Below are 24,623 nucleotides of genomic sequence, written 5' to 3' on the forward strand. Positions count from 1 at the left end.
TTTCTTTCTCCATATTTCCTCTGCTACAGTCCCACATGCAGATTTGCACTACAATTACAATTCTCACCAATTGAATGGCATCTGAGGACAAGAGCCAGTGAGAGCTACAGTGACAGTTTAACCCCCCAGCCGAGACGCTGGCTCCATAACAATCAGCTCTGCTACGGTTGGCACGCCGCCGTACCGCAGATCACACACACAGACACACACACACACATGAGCGAGGTAATAAAGACAAGAGCGCCACCGTCGCTGTATTTGTCATGCTCGGCTGCGGTGGATCACGTTCTACTGCCGCTGTTTTTTTTTCTTCAAGGGCACAGATTTGCCGTGGACGTCAGCTCCCGGATGGCTGGATGTTCATAAAGATTTTACGACGCTGGTGCTAATCATGAGTTTGTGCCAGTATTAAGGTTTTGAAATTCTAGTGACAGATTGAGTGCTTTTACAAGAATGTCCAATTGAGGTGCGTACACAAACCAATTTGATTCTCTCATTCAAATGATTTGAGATGAGGATTGCGTTAGCACAAGACATAACTATAACACTTTTAAAATGCATCCGCAAATCATGAATGCATCCTTATTATTTGCAATTATGTTGCATCTTTGGATGTCTTCTTTTTTGCTTATTGGATAATGGGTTAGTTTGCTGATTGACCTTGTCTTTTGTTAGCTGTGTGAGGCTTTACTATATGTGAATATAAAATGCCTTTATTTATTTTTTTGTTTGTCTTTGTTTGCTCAAAATGTTAAAAAAAAAAAAAAAAAAAAAAATCCTTTTGACTAAGCACTTTATACCCTGTAGGTTTTACACACATGAATTCACAGTCAGATCTTGCTAGTAAACAACCAACTGGGTCTGAAAAACAAGCCCTGAGCAGTGACTTGCCTCTCCAAAATAAGTCCAAATATAAGAGTTTTTCTTTAAATTAGCCCCCCCAAAACAACCCCAAACTTCCCATAGGCCTATTAAAAAGTGACTTTATGAAAAACAAGCCAAGAGACACTTATATTAATCAGACAAGGTTTCAGACATGCTAGGCTTTAATCAGATATAATTGAGAACAACTTTGATGGAAGTAACAAGGGTTATTTTATGCTATTTTCAGCCAACAAATGGCCAATGTGCAATCACAGACCAACACTTCTAATGTTCCCTGCTGTAATATGGTGTGAGGTAACCAATTATGTCCATAGAGAGGTTTCAAAAGGGCAAGTTTGCAAAGTATTCCAATTTATGTGGTAGTGCTTTGTTGGAAGGTATTTTAACATGTAATTTAAAATGAAAGGAATAGTCAGATTTCAACACATGCATATGTATTGTCAAAAAATGCTCAGATTTAAAAATAAAAGTTGATAGTTACTATGGTGTTTCTGCTGGGTAATGTTTTAGACTTTTCTGTTTTAGATTTACATTTTAAGATGATTCCTGCTTTATATTCATAAGTATTTTCTGTGGAATTCTTGTATTTAACCCGGAATATTCTTTTAATGCTCACTTAGAGCCAAATGCAAATAAAAAAGCCTTTGGCGAGTAATTAAAATGTAGATGGTAACTGGTAACATTTAAACAGCATCATAGGAACAATAGTTTGACCCTCATTAACACCAACAAATTAAATCAAACAGATACAAACAGTCAACTAAAGAGCAGTTCAGCGACTGCTACTACCAGCGACACAACGGCATGTGCTGTTCGCCATGCATATGCAATGGAAAATATTTAATTTAATCTCAAATAAAAGAATAAATAAAATACAATATATATAAAATAAAATACAATTTAAAATATACAATAAATAAATAAATAAATAAATAAATAAATAAATAAATAAATAAATAAATAAATAAATAAATAAATAAATAACAATAAGACATTAGTTAACTTTGACCAAATTAACTAACAAGAAATAATACTAATCATTTATTGATCTTAGTTAATGCTAATTTTAACATGTACTGACACATGATGCATCTGGTAAATTAAGTTAATTGACTGTGAACATAGTCAAAAAACACAAAACAAAAAAAAAACACAAAGATTATTAAATGCTATAAAAAAATTAGCTAGGTTAGGTTATGGTATGCAATAACTAATGAGACCTTAATGTAAAGAAAAAACAAATAAATAAATAAATAAATAAATAAATAAATAAATAAATAAATAAATCACAATAAGACATTAGTTAACTTTGACCAAATTAACTAACAAGAAATAATACTAATCATTTATTGATCTTAGTTAATGCTAATTTTAACATGTACTGACACATGATGCATCTGGTAAATTAAGTTAATTGACTGTGAACATAGTCAAAAAACAAAAAAAAACACAAAGATTATTAAATGCTATAAAAAAATTAGCTAGGTTAGGTTATGGTATGCAATAACTAATGAGACCTTAATGTAAAGAAAAAACAAATAAATAAATAAATAAATAAATAAATAAACAAACAAACAAACAAACAAACAAACAAACAAATAAATAAATAAATAAATAAATAAATAAATAAATAAATAAATAAATAAATAAATAAAAATCTACCAAATATCTGTGTTAATTGTGAGGTGTTATCATATTTTCTATATTCTCAGGTCATTGTCGCGGTTTTGTAACAGGGTGTGTTCTTTTCCTTTATATCTGTGCACTTTCAAAGGCTCTTTCTACCGAGGAAGGACACACGGCTGGCTGGATTTCCAAATGAAAAGTCAAAGAGAAACCCAGTCCCAGTGAGGTTGGTCCAGTGTCACTTATTGTAAACTCAAAAGGTCCTTTTTAACAGTCAGCTAGGACAGGCGGAAAAGTCAACCCAAATGTCCTCGCTGAACCGACTATCTGAAGGTGAAGGTGAAGAGCCTTGTTTTATCTTTTATCAGCCGTACCCATCAGCTTCTGCAGCTCATTGTGACTGCTTCAGACAGCTGCGGCCGATTGCTTTTTTGATGAACCCCGACATACGGCTGCTGACTAAAAGGAAAATATCAGAGTCGCTATGCTGGGGACCTGTCTCCTGATCTCCGGCGTTCCCCTTCACTCCCAGGCCAGCTCTTCAGGTTCAGACCAGAGTGTCATACGGTGTTAGATTCGCACTCCTGGGCCACCCGCTGCTCACCGATGAAAGGTGCCGTACTTGACAGTCTGCACTTTAGCCGCGTCTCAAATGTCAGGGGTCATCAGGGACACCGGAGTGCCAGGAACGCACGGACATAATGTCACAACAGAGGCTCTGACAAGTTTGACGCTCAATTACCGTCCAACACATTTAGAACACCAACTACACAAATGCACAAGGCCATACTAAATCAAGACTCAGGGTTATTAGGGAACTAAAAGTAAATCAAATAAACAAATTCACTTTATATTAGGTGGCCTATATACTAACATGTTAATAAATAATTTGATACAATGAACTGTTGTACTGACCCACACCACCACACCTGACCCTAGCTTTACCCTTAAACTGACCCACACCAATACACCTGTCTCTAACTTTACCCTTAAACTGACCCACACCGCGACACCTGTCCCTAACTCTACCCTTAAACTGACCCACACCACCACACCTGTCTCTAACTTTACCCCTAAACTGACCCACACCACCACACCTGTCTCTAACTTTACCCCTAAACTGACCCACACCACCACACCTGTCTCTAACTTTACCCTTAAACTGACCCACACCACCTCACCTGTCCCTAACTCTACCCTTAAACTGACCCACACCACCACACCTGACCCTAACTTTACCCTTAAACTGACCCACACCACCACACCTGTCCCTAACTTTACCCTTAAACTGACCCACACCACCAGACCTGTCCCTAACTTTACCCTTAAACTGACCCACACCACCACACCTGTCTCTAACTTTACCCTTAAACTGACCCACACCACCACACCTGTCTCTAACTTTACCCTTAAACTGACCCACACCACCACACCTGTCCCTAACTTTACCCTTAAACTGACCCACACCACCACACCTGTCTCTAACTTTACCCTTAAACTGACCCACACCACCACACCTGTCTCTAACTTTACCCTTAAACTGACCCACACCACCACACCTGTCCCTAACTTTACCCTTAAACTGACCCACACCACCACACCTGTCCCTAACTTTACCCTTAAACTGACCCACACCACCAGACCTGTCCCTAACTTTACCCTTAAACTGACCCACACCACCACACCTGTCTCTAACTTTACCCTTAAACTGACCCACACCACCACACCTGTCCCTAACTTTACCCTTAAACTGACCCACACCACCACACCTGTCTCTAACTTTACCCTTAAACTGACCCACACCACCACACCTGACCCTAACTTTACCCTTAAACCACCACACCTGTCCCTAACTCTACCCTTAAACTGACCCACACCACCACACCTGACCCTAACTTTACCCTTAAACTGACCCACACCACCACACCTGTCCCTAACTTTACCCTTAAACTGACCCACACCACCACACCTGTCTCTAACTTTACCCTTAAACTGACCCACACCACCACACCTGACCCTAACTTTACCCTTAAACCACCACACCTGTCCCTAACTCTACCCTTAAACTGACCCACACCACCACACCTGACCCTAACTTTACCCTTAAACTGACCCACACCACCACACCTGTCCCTAACTTTACCCTTAAACTGACCCACACCACCTCGGGCCGGGCCCTTGATCAAGCATTTGTTTTCTTTAATCATTACTTTAAGCCCTATTCAGACGGGTTTAGATTAAAGTCATTTTTCTCAGTTCCACACTCCAGTTAAGGTCTTTTGGCTTTGTAGGGCAGCACACCTGTCCCTAAATTTACCCGTATCCCACCTCAATATCAGCTAAAGTGTTTTGCAATACAATAAGAATACGGTAAGTACATTGTACTTGTTTTTTTGATGTAAGTACAGTACTTAAGGCCACCTAATGTAAAGTGGGACCAAATAAACATTTTTTTAATTGAAATAAATAAATAAATAAATAAATAAATAAATAAATAAATAAATAAATAAATAAATAAATAAATTAATAAATGCATACATACATACACACATACACACATACATACATACATACATACATACATACATAAATAAATAAAATTAAACAAATTTCATATTTTTTATTTCATTATTAAACTCTTTTAACTTTTTAAAAACTATCGACATGTTTAAAAAAAAAATACTAGAGATGGCCAAACAAAGTTAACTAAAATACAACTTTACAAGGAAAATTTTAACTTAAAAGTTTTAAAATATTAATAATAATATAATAGTATATCCATAATAAAATTACACCGACATTATTGTTACAGTGCAAAAATAAACACACACAAATTGTACATGCATATGCATATAACTGCACCCCTCTCCCCAAAAAACAACAACACAATTATTCAAACTTGACCTAAAATGAAAATTAAAACAGAAAATATAAAAATAAAAACTGATTAAGTATTAATACAAAACTATATCCATGAAACTAAAATATCTGTGAACAATGAGTCTCTATGCAAGTAAAGCGGTTAGTCACGTTATCTCAGGTCAACTATATTATAACAAAGAGATGAGCATAATGTTTGTACAGAATGTGGCGAGCTCGGCTTGCTAACAAAAAGAGTATGTGCACTTGAAAACCGGTGGCGTTCCCAAGGGAGACCATCACTGAGCCCTTAACAGACGTCTGTTCTGCAGACAGACAGACTACTGATCCTATTGAACTAAGCAACTCTATCCTCCAAACTGTAAAAAAAGAGTTTCTTTTCTAACGAGACAGCCCGATAGAAGAATGGAAAACTTCAAAAGTTCGCTTTAAGGTCACTTTGCATTATTTTTAAATCAGCTCCAGTATGTAACACAGCAACTCTTTCTAGACCAAATATAACCCGTGCTAACATGTTCACCTTGAACAGCAGGACATTAGGGTCAAGATTTATGTCTGTTAAAAAAACAGACCTATATCTTTACCTCCGTTCTGACCACTGATAATACTAAAGCCAGACAATTACTGCATGCAATTACACAGACATGGACACCAATTGCATGCAAAATTTATACATATACTCTAGGATTTTAATGCATTCTTGCAGAATTCAAAGTGTGTGATAAAGTTTCCATCAAACATCTGTGGCAGTGAGCTATAGCAATAATAATAATAATTCATTACATTTATATAGCGCTTTTCTATAGGCACTCAAAGCGCTTTACATATAGAAGGGGGGGGGGGGGGGTCTCCTCAACCCCCACTAGTAATGCCAATAATACAACGTATAATTTTTTTGCATTAAGAATTGAGTTTCAGAACACAACACAATGAAATTGAGATTCCATAACCAAAACTTTGCATTCACATGCCTATTGTTATGAATTTAAATGTGTTTTAATCTGATAAAATCAAAGCTATACTCAAAAGAACCAATTCATTGAACTTCATTACTCTTCCTTTCAGTAACAATATACTGTTGTAGCACACACACACACACACACACACACACACACACACACACACACACGCGTTCTAAACCTCTAAATACTCTAATGCTATTTTTTCTGCAGTATAAATAATGTTATCCTCAAATCTCTGAAAAAAAAAAAAAAAAAAGATAAAAATAATCTGATAAATCTTCTTTTGCCCCTTTGAGCGCTCCAAGCAGGGACAGCATGAAGCACGCAAATGGTTCTCATAATCTAACACGAGTGGATTTCCAGCACTTAATTCAGAGAAAACATACCACCGACAAAACCTCGGATTGCAATTAATCCCAAATGTGTAATCAGAACAGTTTATTCCTGAGCAGAACATAACCTGTTCAAGTTGATGCACACTAACATTGGGAATACATTACTACATGATATGATTGATATGATATGATATGATATGATATATGATATGATATATGATATGATATATGATATGATATATGATATGATATATGATATGATATATGATATATGATATATGATATATGATATATGATATATGATATATGATATGATATATGATATGATATATGATATGATATATGATATGATATATGATATATGATATGATATATGATATGATATATGATATGATATATGATATGATATGATATATGATATATGATATATGATATATGATATATGATATATGATATGATATGATATGATATGATATGATATATGATATGATATGATATGATATATGATATGATATGATATGATATGATATATGATATATGATATATGATATATGATATATGATATATGATATGATATGATATATGATATGATATGATATGATATGATATGATATGATATGATATGATATGATATGATATGATATGATATGATATGATATATGATATATGATATATGATATATGATATATGATATGATATATGATATATATGATATGATATGATATGATATGATATGATATATGATATGATATATGATATGATATATGTTGCAATGCTATACGATGCAAAACGATTTATATGATATGATATGATATGATATGATTGATTGATTTATGATATGATATATTGATATGATATGATATTAATTATATTATAATTATAAAAATATAAAATAAATTAATGTGATAAATAAGTAAATAAAACATAATACAAATAATTCCAAGTTATATTATAAATAATAATTATAAATATATTTTTTATATTATATATATATATATATATATATATATATATATATATATATATATATATATATATATATATATATATATATATATATATAAAATCGAATTAAAAATCTAAAAAAAAAATTTAATTAAATTAATATTTTTATTAGTGCTGGGCAACGATTAAAATATTTAATCGTGATTAATCACATGATTTTCTGTGATTAATCACAGTATGTGCAAACTTCAATAATAAATACAAAAGTGCTGCTAAATGAACAAAAGCGCAATGGCATATGGTTTGCAAAGACTTTAAACAAATAAGGTGCTTTTTACAGCAGTTAAAAGTTAGTAACAGTTACAATATTTCTTGTAAATATCAACTTAAAAATGAATTTAATCAAATTTAATTTAATTTAATTGTTGGTACACATATACTGATTCTGTAGTAATATTCTCATCAGTGTTCTGTCAGCTTTAACATAGGCCGGCATAAATCTCCATATTTGTGATATTCACCCCAGGGCGTTATTTACTTTTATAAAGGTCATTTAAAAAAAAAAATCATATTAAATTTATGCGTAATCGTTCATGTTAAATTCTTCCATTTGATTAATAAATTCAGTTACAATAGTAAAGACACTATAGGCTGTTACCAATCAAATTAAATAATTTAAACTGCAAAAAATACAGCTGCAATAAATAATGTTATAAGATTGATGTTCTAAATAAAACATGCAATCATACTTTTAAACATAACCGCCAATAGGGGGCAGCAAGTGATCGTCTTCATAAGAGAGTCATTGAGTTGTTCATTCAAATGATTCATTCAAAACGCTGAATCATTCAGTAACAAAACACCACGCTGACTGTTGCTTTCTTTTGGAAATATTTTCGTCGGTGAAATCATGGGTGAAATGGAACAAAAAAGGTTGTTTGGATCTAAAATTTAAGTAAATTAATATTAATGAGGCTACTTGTTTATTGAACTAGCTACACCATTCATGCTACACAATTTTATGATTGCAAAGTCGACTTGTGTTATTAACAATATCATAAATCATAAATATCAACAACTACAAAAAGCTCAGTTTTACCCCAGTATGTTTCTTCTGTGAGTTTATATCGCTGCTCTCTAGTTTTGATTTCCCCACGAATCTCTCACAAAGAGACAGGCAGCGCGAGCCTCAACGCGACTTGTTAACGTACCAGAGGCAGAGATACACTCATCAATCGCTGTTTACATTGAATATAATAAAAACAACCAAAAAATCTGGATCATTCTCGCGTTTCTGGTTATTTTAATATTTTATTTGTCCCAGACAAAGAATGTCAAGCCCTTGGCTTAGGCTACAGACAGCCCTGTATTCTCCTGTCCTGTGATCAGTGGTTTGTCTGTGTATTCAGAGGCAGTGAGCAACGGGCTTTCAATAACCAATAACTACGTTAATGCGCGATAAAATAATTGTCGGCGTTAATTAATTAATGCGGTAACGTGATAATAGCGCGTTAACTTGCCCAGCCCTAATTATTTTATATATATATATATATATATATACATACATATATAGTATTCAATTTTATATTCTGTATACAAATTCAAATTGTAGTATTTATATTAAATTAAAATTATACATAATTCAAATGATATTGAATTATATTATTATTCAAATAGCTCAAACCCATTCAGATTCTCATAGCGTAGTGTGTTTGTTGTGCTGTTGTGTTGTATCTGTTTCTCTGTTCATGTTTGAGCTCTTTGTTCTTCATCGTCGTCTGTTGATGAGCTCAGTTCTCCTCCGTTCTCTCCCTGTTTGTTTCTATGGTTTCTAATGGATTGTGTTCCTTAGTTCAGGTGTGTTTCATGAATAGTCTCGTCAGCTCATGTGTTTGCCCTTCTATTCAAGCCCTCAGTTTCTGTCTGTTGATTATCTAGCTTTGTTCTGAGTCAGTGTGCTTGTAGTACTTTTTCTCCTCGTGGATGCGCGTGTTTATACTTTATAGTATGGATTATTATATTAAAGGTCTCCTTGAATATATCTCCTTTGTCGTGCGCTTCAGCACTGCAACCACATCCATACATATTAAAGGGATAGTTCACTTTAAAATGAAAATACTGTCATCCTTTACTCACTCTCAAGTTGTTTCAAACCTGTATGGATTTCTTTTAAAGTGAACTATCCCTTTAATATTCTGTTAATGCCTTCTATAGAGCTCCTTCATTTTTCTGTTTATACGTACAATTTTAAAAGTTAAATTATACAAATTATAAAAAAAAAAGATGTATTCGTTTGAACCATTAGTTGTCTGAACAGCAGGAACATCAGGCTCGTTAAATTAGTAGAAAAGCAAAAACATCTATTTTTTCATAGCATCAAATAAGTCAAAATGACTAAAGTGTCGGACGGTGTATGAGTGTGCTTGTGCATGTAAACAATAATTTGGTGTATTTCTCCTTCATCAGGTCAGTGACATCACTGGCCCAAACAGGTCAGAGTCCTGTGATAACAGCCCGGTCCATTAGCACACAACACACACTGAATCACAAGACAGCCATTAGTGACGACGCCTGCCTGATCCAGCACAGCCACAGACTCAGTGTGTCGCTGCAATCCAGCTGCATCATAAACCTCGCACCTTAAGGGTTTCAACACCATTTCATTTATTTAAGAAGCTTTTTGGGGATATACAGTATGCTCTTTGTAGCTAGCAAAAAAGATTAGTATATTAATGGTTTACTGCTGAAAAGTGAAGCTCTTCTGGGTTCTTTCTGAAGCACCAGATAGATTTCAGATAGACATCTGTGTGAGGAGCCAAAAAGAACATAAACCCCACCTATTTTGATTTGATTGGCTATCTCAGTCATTTTTAAATTGACGAGACTATTGAGCCAGACCAGACCAGAAAGAAAAAAAAACTCAATTTTGTCATATTAAAATACAGAGCGCTGGACAATAAAGTGCAGCAGAGCAGAGAGGGGGTTCTTGTCTATGGTAAGTTTTCACTTTATTTAAGTTTTCACTTTAACAGTGTGAACAGGTGAGTGAGAGGTCAAGGTGATTTGTCATTGTTCCTCGTTGTTTTTCTTCACTCTGAGGCACACCTGATTTTAAATGCACCTTTTATGGCATTTTCATAATATGTAAAAAAAAAGTCTCTGATGTCCTCAGAGTGTGTACTCAAGGTTTTTGCTCAACATACCCACAGATACTTTTTTATACCATGTTAAAATTGCCTTTTTGGGGATTAGCAAAAACGTGGCATTTTTGTGTGTGTACCTTTAAATTCAAATGAGCTGATGCCTCCGGCCCCATTCATTTCATTAAATATGCATTTATCTCACATTAAATTAGTGTTGCTATAAAGCAAGAGTTGCAGAAGTGTGGCTATGGTGTTACGTTTAATCATGTATCAGCACATCTGTCCTGCACAGTTAGATATTTTTGCAATTAAAAAAAATAATAATAATTCAATCATATCAATTGTTTTGCATAATTGCATTCCCCATGTGCTAAAATACTTCTTTACTCATGTGCAAAAACAAGTTTGATTAGAGGATTACTGCAATTTTGGTGCAAATTAACTTTAGCTATAATACATTTAGTTAATGCCACACACTTGGAGAGTCCAACAATACAGTAATTCCAGACTGTTTGTTTGTTAGGTATCTCAAGTCTGCGGTCCCAGTAAGCAGTGCTGAAGTATTCCTCAAGAACACTTCTCCTAATGACAATTATATGTCATTACCAAAAAATATATATTTGAAGCACTGGCGTAGGAACCGGGGGGGACGGGGGGGACGTGTCCCCCTCAATATTGGAAAATGCTGCATGTGTCCCACCCAAAAATGAGCCTATATATACGCAGGGACAAAAACTGTAACATTTGGAACTTTTATTTTGAAAGCGCAACAAAGAAGATATTCGGTTTTGCCAGTCAAACCCAGAGTGATTTCATGCTTGAATAATCATTCGCAAATCACCAGCTTCATAACGCGCGCGCGCGCGCGCGTTGCTACGGTTACGCGCCTGGCCCGAAGTTAACTTCCAGTGTTTGTTTATCGGTCTGGCTGTAGATAGTATGGAGCACTACTCAGTAGAAAAACACATTTTTGACATACTATTCTTGGATAACATGATATATTAACAATCAAGCAGAGAGCACATGACACCAGCGCAAAAAGAAAGAGTGTGCGACTGACCAAGCCTTGAATGCTTCATAAATATCCAGTCTGGCAGCATATGACATTGGCGTCTACTGTAATAGCTGTATGTCTACTGTGATTTACTTGTTATTTATTTGCTTGTAATCAGAAATAATCTACTGTGGAGGTAACTTATTGTGGCTGCGTTTACACTTGGCATTATGCGATCACCGTGATGCGATCAAGCAGATCACTTTACATTTGTTCACGTCAAGTGGAAGCCACCTGGAGTAACTGATCGGATTTGTGTTTACCGCAAAAATTAATGGCAGTGCATAGAGCACGGGATTTTTGTGATGCATTAGCATTCATATACAATCAATCTCAAATAGGGTACTTAATCTACAAGTTTAAGTTTCCCAACTTTAATCTTATATGAAACAAAGAAACATTCCAAATTTCCAATGCATTGTATAATTGAAAGGCGAGTACGCAAGCATTTGTCTATACTGTACAGAAAACGGCATTACAAAGTCAAAGGGTTAGTTCACACAAAAATTTGAATTCGGTCATTATTACTCACCCTCATGTCGTTCCAAACCCGTAAGACCCTCGGTCATCTTCGGACACAATTTTAAGATATTTACAGGTTTGGATCGACATGATCGACATGATTTCACACGGCTGTCGCGCTCTACCGTCACGCTTAGGATAGGCTACTGACCACCTTTTTCAGCATGTGAGCGGAGCACAGTTGCGTGACGCTCGATCCGCTAGATATTCCGCTCTATGCCAGTGAGCTCCACAATTCACTATAAAATGTGAATTATTTGATTTAAATCTAGCGATTTCAAGCTTTCTTTAGACGTGTGTTTCATGTTTATGTCATGTATTCACCGAGTTTCAGATTCTCGCAGATAGAAAGCGCACCTTTTTATTTATTTTACTAAAGCACAAAGTTTTGTTGTTATGTGAGTATACACAAATAAAAGTAGACAATTAATAGTTTATAATTATGTCTCACATTTATCGGTATGGCCAAAAATTACGGAGTATTGCGAGTTATAGGCTATCCCTCGTCTTGACTCGTGATGGGGAAAAAAACATCAGAACTCGCCGGTGCGTTCTTCAGCCAGAGGGTTAAAGAAACCGTAGCCTATTTAGTTTCATATTTATGTTTAAATAATAGCCCATAATGTAATTTATTATTATTATTATTATTATTATTAATTATTTTAATTAGGGATGCATCAAATATTTGGCCGAACATGGACCATGTGCATTCTCGGTGCATTCTTGGCCGAAAGACTTTCATCACCGAAACAATTCGTCCGAAATGTGATGACGCAAACAGAAACCGCGACCTGTGTGCTGGTCTAAAGATGTGGTTCATCTCACATATGATGACGCATCTATGGGTTGTAACTTGAAAATATTACTTTGTTTATGTTTCTCGTGATGGATACACGCACTGGCTCCTCAGTGATACACTAACACCAGCGATTATGAAAGAAAAACGTGGGCAAAACGGTCTCTCTTTATAAACTTTGTTCAATGCATGCGAGTGCTGCCTTAGGTTCAAATATGGACAGTGATTTTCACCATCATCACCCGCGTGTAGTGCCGGAAGACGGGAATGAGAACATCTGTCTCTGTGCACTCATCCGAAAGCGCGCAGTCTCACAGCGCGCAAATATAGAGTTCTCTTTCAAGTCTTGCGTTTGAACGGACAAACTCACAAAAAAAGTAGCCTATGTCAACATGTCCATCTTGATGAGTCTCTAGTAATATTGTTATCTACTTTTTTGGCCTTCAGAACATCTTAAAATGCACATATGTAGATCCTAGAAATCTACATTTTCTCGGGGGAGCATGCCCCCGAACCCCCCTAAATAACTAGTGATTATAAAAGAGTGTCTTTTTTACGATTAAGGGATGTAGGCCCTACGGTGACACAGAATAAGCCATTAATATTTGATTTGTAAATAATAATAAACAACCTATATCCTGATATAGAAATGAAACCTAAACCTAAAGTGTTACATGCTAGGTTAGGGGGGGCCTAATAGCCTGCACTGGGGCCCATCATTAGTTACGCCACTGAGTGGGAGATTATTTATAATAACAACATTTTTAAAGGATATTTCTACTGTTGTATTTTTGGGGGGTTACGAATCAAATATTTGCCTTTTAAAGTGCTACTTTCCTTTCTGCCTGCAATTACAGGAGGGGTTTGTACACTTTTATGTTTCCCAACTTCAATATTTGTGTAATAATAAACAGATGATTTAAACAGATGATAAAGTGATGATTTTGTTTATTTATTTGCTGTTTGTGATTCTATACATTTTGTACCACGTCACTATAGGCTACTGTTACTATTATGTTGGTGGGATGGACGTTGATTCATAGCGGCGAAAATGTCCCCCCCAATGTCAAAGTCGCTCCTACGCCCCTGATTTGAAGGTTCTTCGAACTGCTCTCGGGTGGCCAGAGACGTCATTACAGACAATACAGGCTGATTGGCTAAGAATAATCCAGCTCAGGCTTTCAATCGCACTCATGCGAACTCTGTCAAAGTGACAACAACACAAATTCAAACACAGTTATGTCGATCTGCCAGGGTTCTAAACTCTACATCCTGAGAGTTCTAAATTCTACAAACCCGTTTGAAAGTACTGTTGTAAATCGGGATGGCACATACTGTATATGGCCAATTCACAGACTTTCACAAACAATTCCCAATATTGCTCAACCCTGAACTATGGCAGATGTGTTCAGCTCTGACATCACAGATGGCAGTATAATGCAAGAAAACAACAGTCACTTTGTTATTACCTCTGGCATCACAGATGACTCAAATACAAAAGCAGCTTATCTACATATTACCTAAGCAAACCCACACAGGCCTGGCTGCCTCATTGCATACTCTGGGCTTTTTCAGGAGGAAATCTGACAATAATTCGTATAATCATCCAGTGAGCCATTAAAGAGCATAAACATCCAGCGGAAAATGCGATCGAGATGAGCTATCAAAGACGGATCTGAGAGACGGAGCAGAGATGCCCGCTGCGGCTGCCAGGCCGCGCGCTTTTATCTTCCTTTCAGAAAATGTCCATCGCTCCGCAGGGCATCTCGCCTCATCGCTGATGTCATAACCTGTCCGGCGTGCAGCTGTCACATCAAAGCTCAAACGCGGCTTCTGTGCTGTTCAGATGCATTAGCACAGATGGAAACATGTTACCCAGTGGCCTTTGGAAAAATATAGCAATGCACATAAATGGCTTTTACTAAATATATACTATGGTTTAAGTTTTGCTCTAGCAAAACAATCCCACAAGATATCAAACAGACTGACTAACTAACTAACTGACTGACTGACTAACTAACCAACTAACTGACTAACTAACTAACTAACTAACTAACTAACTAACTGACTGACTGACTGACTGACTGACTAACTACCTAAAATATAATAATAATAGTAGTAGTAAGCATGTAAAGTGTACCATGCTATATATATATATATATATATATATATATATATATATATATATATATATATATATATATATATATATATATATATCAGATATACCTTAAAAATGATGCACTAAATAATGTATACATTAGTAATTTAATCATAATAATAGTCATAAGCAGTGAGGTCTATTTTCTAAATACAGCTTCAAAATCATGAATCATGTATTAAACAATGATTAATAAAAATATTATTATTTATAATATAATATAATATAATATAATATATCATATTATATTATATTATATTATATTATATTATATTATATTATATTATATTATATTATATATAATCTGAATCTCTGGTTCAGTGGAGCTGTATTAAGATCTCTAGCGCAGTGGGGTCTATTTCATCGACAGACGCTGGAGGCCACTGACCCGTCTAGACGTCCAGCGAAAGCTGAGAAAGACCAGGAAGACTCGTGTAAAAATAGATGCCTTACCTTTGCCACTCTGTTGGCCACTTCCCGACCCACCATGAGTCCTTGAACGAACGAGCGAGCCACAATGAAGGCCTTAGTGACCTGGGCCTTGAGCTTTCGTGGAACATCTCCGAAGGGCTTTAACTGGTCGGTGTATTTGCTGATACACTCCAGATAGTCGTCATTGAAGGTGTACTGAGAGTTCAGCAGCTGAAACATGCGCTCCAGCAGTCTGGACCAGAAGTCGTTCAGCACTTCCTCCAGGTTGACGTTGCCGCCGGTGTAGTAACGCTTGAGCTCGGAGAACAGGTCCTCGAACATCTCCGAGTTGTGCGTGTACAGTTTGCCGTATGTGCGCACAAACATGTCGTTGAGCGACTTTTCGGAGTTGTCCAGCAACTCCAGAAAGAACTCTGAAACAGAGAGAAACATACATCAAAATAAGTATACGTACGAGTATGTGGTACACATATAAATCACATCATCACAGTAACAGAAATAAGCACAAATGTCAAAACACCTCAGACCCCAGAGGGTCAATAAAGGATTCAACACATTTTTTTTGTATAAAAATAAAAATTCTTCTCAGTCCATGTTTCAAATTACAAAACAGAAAGAAGTCAATGGGACTCTCCCAAGACCATTTTCTCACCTTGTTCTCAAATGGAGTGGATATCAAATTATGTGATGCAGACAGCAGCTTCTGAAATACTGCCAGTCGACCATATGGTACTCAAATTAACGTCTTGCTTTAAACTTATCAGCCGCGGGCAAAGATTTATGGAAGCGCACCGCCGGCAGCGTCTGCTCAGACGGATACAGACCGGCTTGTCTTTCAAGACTACATATTGCAGCTCAAGCGCTCATGACCTGAGGTGCTGATTATTTTTAACAGACTCTTGCTGATTGTTTGTCCTCAAACGGAGGACATTTGGATTGTGAGAAGGATTTTAATGCGACTCGACATCTTTCACTTGAACTCCTCACGTTAACGGAATAGCTCAATAATAACAATGTCATCAAATGCAGTTAAATGTAAGGCATCCTTGCTGAATAAGAGTATTCATTTCTTTTAAAAAGCAACTACAACAAAAAAAGACTTTACATTCCTTCAAAAATTCATTTTTAAGTGAAGCATCTCTTTAAATGAGGAATCTGAGCAATTGATTTCAGGTTTAGTTCTTAGGAAGCTCTTTCTTTTCAGCTTCAAATTGAAAACTCTGCCATTTGCAAAGGCTAATTAGTTGTATCCTTGGGTCATCTGCTTATATAATCAAATGTTTCATTAAAGTAGATTGATCTAGACGCTGCTTATATTGGCCCTTTTGAAAAACACCCGACGAAATAATAGTAATTACCTTCTCATCATGCTGATGGAGGCTGCTGATGATGTAAAACAACATATTCATTACTCAGTGCCGGAAAAGCCGCTTTACCCTTCAGATAATTACAATGGAGTAAATCATGCAAATATACAATCTAACACCCTTCAGCCCTCACAGAGCTGTCTATCGCTCCAGCACAAACATGACTGCAACCTCAACCCTGTACAAGCCGCTCTTTCATTCAGAGAGAGAGAGAGCGAGAGAGAGAGAGAGAGAGAGAGAGAGAGAGAGAGAGAGAGAGAGAGAGAGAGAGACTGTGACTCAGAAGTGTCTCCTCAAATGAGTCAATACTTGTTATACAGGAGGAGTATAGTAGGGCTGTAACCACCATTGACATTGCAGCACTCTGTATGTTAAAATGAATTGAAAAATCAGCTTTCCCTTGAGCTTTTGTTATAGAAATGGTCATGATAAAATAAGAATATCCTGTAAGTTTCAGAGCTGAAATCATCCCTGTTAGTCAAAGAAAAGCGTTTATTGACACCAGACCCAGCAAACGAGAGATCTCAGAATATTCCAGGCTGTGACGTCAGTGTGGTGAAGCAGAAGATGAACACCGCCTGATTCTGTAGCTCCACCCACCGACTCGTGCCTGACATGACATAGAGCTAAACCAGATCCAACTTCTAAGCAATAAACAATAAACATACCGCATAAGCTTTATTCGGATTCCAATATTATGAATTCATGGATGAACTTTATTTCTTAATGAACATCCAGCTCACGTTGGGAAGACATTGGCCGTTTCTTCCTTCTTTTCTCCGCTGATTTTTTTGTAAATAAGAGACTGGATTTGCAGAGGGGATGATATTATATGAATGAATGAAGCTACACACAGATGTGAGTAAAAATTTAGTTTTTACGTGATAGTATTGCATGGATAGAGACTGTTTGACATCTATCGGTGTCTAATTGAACATACCTTCAAAGGCTGGATACAGTTGTGGTTCATTGCGATTCGGGATCAGACTGGGACATGTATGGGCCTGGGCTCACAAAGGCCAGTGTCCCGGGGCTATGTGTTTTCCAGATTGGCCATCATTTTGACTTTGACGAGTGACATGAGGCAGACCAGACTAAAAATGTAACTTTTAAACCTTTTTGTCATCTTAAAGGTGTCATGAACTGGCTTTTTTATGTTGTCTGAGGTCATCTCATGGCATAATGAATAAGTAATATGCTATTTTCTGCCCTGGTTTTGAGGTTCTCTCAAGTAACGCTCAGTTTTGATGGCCATGCCGCACTGAAGACTTGGAAGTAGATGCCCACGGCTAGGATTGGATAAGATTTGCATATTTAATGAGCTTCAGCTCCCCTGTGGTCAGTGGGGAAACGGCAATTAAACAAACACGATTCATCTCTCTTTCACCAAGATTTATTGATTTTTAAAAAAAATTTTTTTTATTAATGTTACTTGGCCCATCCGATCAATGAATAAAACCTCGAACCACACACACACACACACACACACACACACACACACACACACACAGCGTGCGCCCTTCACTCTTTTGGCTCTTGCACAGTTTTCAAACACAGAGCTTAATGTCAATCTGTCGCTTAATGCCGTTGCAGAGACTCTATTCTTTCCAGTGTAAAATCACAAAAAGAATACATAAAAACATGTCTCTGCTCTTAATATACAATCACGGAACATCTTTGATTTTAATAAAAAAAGGAAATCTCGAGACTAACAATATATTAAATGCATTTATTTTCATATATTTGCAAATAGTCCCAAAATCCCCCCCCACCCACACACCCATATGTACGCCTCCAGAGCAAGACATCAACCAATACTTATACATTATTCCATGTATAGGCCCCGCCCACTGGCAGTCATTTGTCTACACTGGATGTCAACTGGACCCAATCAATAGTGTCAATCATAATGTGTGTTTTTTTGCGGGGGTTTTGTTATGACCACTTTTTCTTTCTATTTCTTTCCATTAAAAAAAAAAAATAAAAAAAAAATTGTATGGACCCTAAATGTTTTATTCTCCCGCAGGTGAAAATTGCACATTTGATCACATGGTGAAGCACTAGCAAACCTCTCCTCAACAAGACAATCATTCATGTCTGGATCACAAACGGAAGCACTAATTACACTCTTCCATTATTGCGGACGTCCTCAAATGCGTCCAAACGCTTGTTTAATCAGCGCTGTTAAATCCTAATGAACGCAGTGACATGAGAGGTTTGGACAGATGGCTTTCTCACAGAGAAAGATTAAAACTACTACCTGTTTGTGTTTTCCAGATGCAAAGAAAAGAGGACATCCGAGGGACAGCTCATATCAGCGTGCATCTGCTTCTTTCTGGAGCCTTTCCATTTGGACTAATTGCTCGGCCTCTGCTGTCGCCTCTTTATGAAAACTTATCTCTTGTATCTTATCAGAGTCACATTAGAGCGGACGTATTCATCTTCAAATGGCTTTTTAAGAGCTCATTAGAGATAGGCAATGAGAGAGATATTAAACAGACCTGAAGGGTCGCGCGCGCCCACATACACCCACACCTGTAAAAGATTGATGTACACGCAACATCTTGATATCCTTATCTACTAGCAAAGCCTCAGAATAATCCAGTCGAACACTGGGAGTGGAACACTAACATAGTTTAATCAAGTGAGAACAAGACAACATAAACCAAACTATTGGGTGCATTGCATTGTGGGTACAGTACATTTTTGCACATTACAAGATATATAATCTGCATACTATGCACAGCCTGCATATGTAGTTAGAGTAGTATGCAAGGTTTTGATATCACAGACATCATCTCCGCATAGCTTCACCACATACAATGACAAAGAAATCATGAAAGTATATGTACTGTTCTCATTACAACGGCGGGTCCCCAGTTTCTCACTCTACTTTTTCTGCAGTCGACTGACCCATGATTACCCCTTCATTTATTTAAGTAATAATAGGCCCCGAGCGTTTCCGTGTGCCGCAGATGGTCCTTTATTCTTATAAAAGAGGGAGTCAAGGACGAGGCCAGATCGAGATGGAGTCGCTGTTAAAAGTAATTGTTCTAAGAGACGTGCGGTCACCACGTTGGTAATGTACCTGATGGCACAATCCGGAATGACTTCTGCTGAGAATTACAGTGGAAACATATGGTAGAGATGCATGATTAATCGTTAAAATATTGCGATCTTATTTCTAAATGGCAACGATTTGACTATGATTATGAATCCTTTGTCAAGTACGATCATATTGAGAAGGAGCAGAGAACAATTGTCATGTATAGGTATGAAACACCTTCACAAACAGTCTTTTCAACCACTAAGTATCATTATTTCTGTCTTAAAAATAATCAAGTTATCATACTTGGGATGGAGGTTTATAGTTCAGATATAAACAGTGATGTCTGTGCTAGCGATCAAAATAGAGCACGTCACATTTGTAACTTTATGCTTCAAATAAAGATTGTATCAATTTTATTGTTTCACCAGTAGGTGGCGACAAGTGGCGTATTGGTCACTGAATTATTCATTCAAGATATTTGTACAGAAACTGCTGATTCATTCAGTAATGAATCAAATTAAGGCTTTATACATGAGTCATTGAATCATTCACTCAAGAGTTTTAAATACAAGCTGATTCCTTCAGTAATGAAACAAGTGAAGTCTATGGGTGCTTCCCAATTCTTGTATTTGTGCATCCTCCTTAACTGTCCTAGCTTCCTTTCCTCACACCTTAGCTCCACCCCTTCCGGATGTGAGGGAAGGACGCGAGGAAAAGAGGCGAGGACGGAGGAATTGAATCAAGTGAAATGATATATCCTCGCTCCCCGTCACTTCAAATCGTCGTCAATTAATGATGACTACACCGCTGGATTTAGTCAGATTCTTGAACATTAGAGAGAACTATTTAGATTGTAAGCTTCAACCTCCACCAAATACCACATTTGTCCATATTTTAATTAATATTTGGCTACCAGTTATTATTAACAACGAATTCCAGGTATTAACTGTTTTTTATTCGTTGTATGGTATTAGTTTCTATTTGTTTCTTTCATTTTCTTGTGCTTTGGTATAATTCTGCAACTGTCAGGTGTTGTTATTTGACAAACATTTGTGTCTTGTACATTTAAACATAATAATAATAATAATAATAATAATAATAATAATAATAATAATAATAATAATAATAATAATAATAATAATAATAATAATAATAATAAACAGTGGCAATATGTGAAAGGGGAGAAGAATTAATGCATGCATGACGTTTAGTCGATAAAGCACTTTCGCAAAGGATCTACCTGTGTGTCCTCGCTCGACTCCTCAGGAAGCCTCCTCACTCCTCCATCCTCGCCTCCTCACAGTGAAATTAGAGAATTGAGATGTCCTACAAGATGGCTGAGCTCCATCAGTTTCCGGTTCATAGGATGAAGAACGGAGGAGCAAGGAAATGAGGAGGGCTATTGAGAAGCACCCTTTAAGAGTGGGTCATTGAATCATTCACTTAAGAGATTTTTTTCAAAAATGCTGATTCGTTCAGTAATGAAACAAGTGAAGAATTTATGAGTGAGTCATTGATTCATTATTTTAAGAGATTCGTTCAACAGTGCTGATTCATTCAGTAATGAAACAAGTGAAGTCTTTATGAGCGAGTCATTGAATCTTTCATTCAAGAGATTCGTTCAAAAGTGCTGATTCCTTCAGTAATGAAACAAGTGAAGTCTTTATGAGCGAGTCATTGAATCATTCATTCAAGAGATTCGTTCAAAAGTGCTGATTCCTTCAGTAATGAAACAAGTGAAGTATTTATGATTCGTCAATTTTAAAGAATCCTTTTATGCCGAAAAGTTTCTGTATGAAGAGAAATGTCTTAAATGATTGCATACTTTAATGTTTAATTGTTATATATTTTGTTCTAGTGATAAAGCATGTTTACAAGTTGTTTACTTCATAAAATGTAATGTAATAAATGAATGAATGAATTGAAACTAAATCCATAGAATGCCATCCCCTGATGGAAACCCTTAAATGTTCTGAAGTGCCTGAAAGAATCTTTAGGGTTCCATATAGAACCTTTTTTCTTTTCTTTTCTTTTCTTTTCTTTTCTTTTCTTTTCTTTTCTTTTCTTTTCTTTTCTTTTCTTTTCTTTTCTTTTCTTTTCTTTTCTTTTCTTTTCTTTTCTTTTCTTTTCTTTTCTTTTCTTTTCGACAGATTTCTTTGCAAAATAAGCCATCTTCATCAGTCAAAGATGGGCAGGAAGATGTAGTGACATTATTATTAAATGATGTCCCATCATTCAGCAGGTTTTTATTTATTCAGCTAGCCACTCCTGCACGGGAATGAAAAGCAGTGAATATTTGAATGCATTTTACTCAAATGACCTACATCTTTAAGGGGAAAATAATGAATGACAGTAGCAGACTGAATTATGCATCAGCTTCCACATTCAGATTTACTTTATGTTGTGTGTAATATAACCATTCCCGGTCTGCCAGTCTTTTTATCTCTCCTGGCAATGAACACTTCTGTCACATGAAAAATGCAGATGAAACGAATGACTGAATTATGAAAATGCTCTCAGCTGAAACAAAAACTCACAGGCACCAAGTCAAAGCACACAACGGCCATGCTGAAACTTTTATGAGGCCTCTTCGCAGCCTCTGCGATCTAATCCGTTGAGCTGCACGTTGTCCGCAGCATTAACAAGCCGAGGTCACCTCCAACACCTTCAGAAGATGAAGCATGAGGTATCAAGCCATGCCGCTTATTCATTACAGAGAGATTCACACCGCGCTCCATTCAAATAATCACAACGGCTTTCCCTGATCACAAAAGATGCTGTTAAAATGGAAATGCTACTGTTATCTTTACAGGTGTAAGAAAAACATCTCCTCGCTGCTGAATGGCCAAGAATAAACAATGCTCGTGAACAGAGATGATCATTTACAGCTTTCCCCGCATCGTAGTGCTCCATAGCAAATGTTAAGCATCAACTTTAATGTCGATGATATTTGCTTATTTGATGCCCTGGACGTTCAAAAACCTGCAGCATTGGCACAAGTTTTATTTGAGAGCCACATCATTGGAAAAACATCTTAAAGATATCTTCAGTGTTTCTACTGCGTCTAGTCAGGAATGAGATTCACTGGAGACTTTTGATAAAGAAAAATTAAGAGTAATGACCAGAAAAATGTCTACTGTTAAAAAACATATATTATGTTCCATATATATTGTACTGTATTGTTTTGTTGTATTATATTATAAATAAAATATTAATATTTATATTTATTTAAAAATATATAAAATATTTATTTAAAATTAATTAAATAATATAATATAATATAATATAATATAATATAATATAATATAATTAATATAATAAATATAATATAATATAATATAATATAATATAATATAATATAATATAATATAATATAATATAATATAATATAATATAATAATGTCACTAACGTACAATATAACGTAAAACCTGCATATTTGAGAGATCAGTGGAAAAATAACTTACATTTCTAATTCGGCAGGTGTAAATGCCATCTTTGCGCGCTGAATTAAACAGGCCACCGAACTCCATTGGTTGTCCCACTGTGGGTCACTGGATTATGTCAGAAAAGAGTCATTTCGGCCCATAAAGGCTATTTCTCAGCTGTTTAAGCACCACGCCGTTATGTGAAGCGTTCACGTGGGTCACAGCATTGGCTGTGAGAAAGGCTGAAAGCGCAGACGTAGGTAAGAGGCCTCGCTGAGCATAATTAATTGAGCCTCGCACAGGCTAATTGAGAGTGGGGAAAATAATTTGAAAGGCCATTACCTTCATGTCACATGCAATCACATCAACTCTCTGTTGTTTAAGCTTCGTGAGCATTAGAATCTGACGGTTGAAATGCCACGATAACTAAAACCTGCTGAAATGACTATTAGCAGCAATTATTGGCTTGCAATATTCTGAATGGAAATCATAAGACAAAATAATGTTCATACTTTACCCACATTGAATGGCTGGACATCAGAAAACTTTGCATTGTAATGATGATATTCTCCCCTGTCTGCTAAACTAATTTCACTAATTATGCCAACAAAAAAGAGGAGATAGATAGATAGATAGATAGATAGATAGATAGATAGATAGATAGATAGATAGATAGATAGATAGATAGATAGATAGATAGATAGATAGATAGATAGATAGATAGATAGATAGATAGATAGATAGATAGATAGATAGATAGATAGATAGATAGATAGATTCTATCTGAATACTTTGGTTTTAAATAAATAAATAAATAAATAAATAAATAAATAAATAAATAAATAAATAAATAAATAAATAAATAAATAAATAAATAAATAAATAAATAATATATTTGTTAAGAATAAATGAAAACATTTCTTTAAAACAAATAAAATATTTGTTTGAAAATAATTAAAACAAAAGGTAATTAGAATTGTACAGTCTAATTCTACACAATGGCTGAATCCTATTTTATATATATAAAAAAACTAAATTAG

General features: G+C 35.9%; 1 protein-coding gene across 2 annotated transcripts in view; it reads right to left on the reverse strand.

The window, feature by feature from the left end:
- The window catches only part of gpc6a (glypican 6a), a 248,045-nt gene that overhangs the window by 101,161 nt on the left and 122,261 nt on the right, over positions 1–24,623 (reverse strand). For both annotated transcript variants that reach the window (XM_067442225.1, XM_067442226.1), the window contains exon 3: positions 15,763–16,154. In XM_067442225.1, coding sequence (XP_067298326.1) covers positions 15,763–16,154 — 392 coding nt within the window. The remainder of the gene's footprint in view (positions 1–15,762; positions 16,155–24,623) is intronic.

This window comes from Pseudorasbora parva, chromosome 4 (assembly GCF_024679245.1).
Source record: "Pseudorasbora parva isolate DD20220531a chromosome 4, ASM2467924v1, whole genome shotgun sequence".
NCBI classification, from domain to species: Eukaryota; Metazoa; Chordata; class Actinopteri; order Cypriniformes; family Gobionidae; genus Pseudorasbora; species Pseudorasbora parva.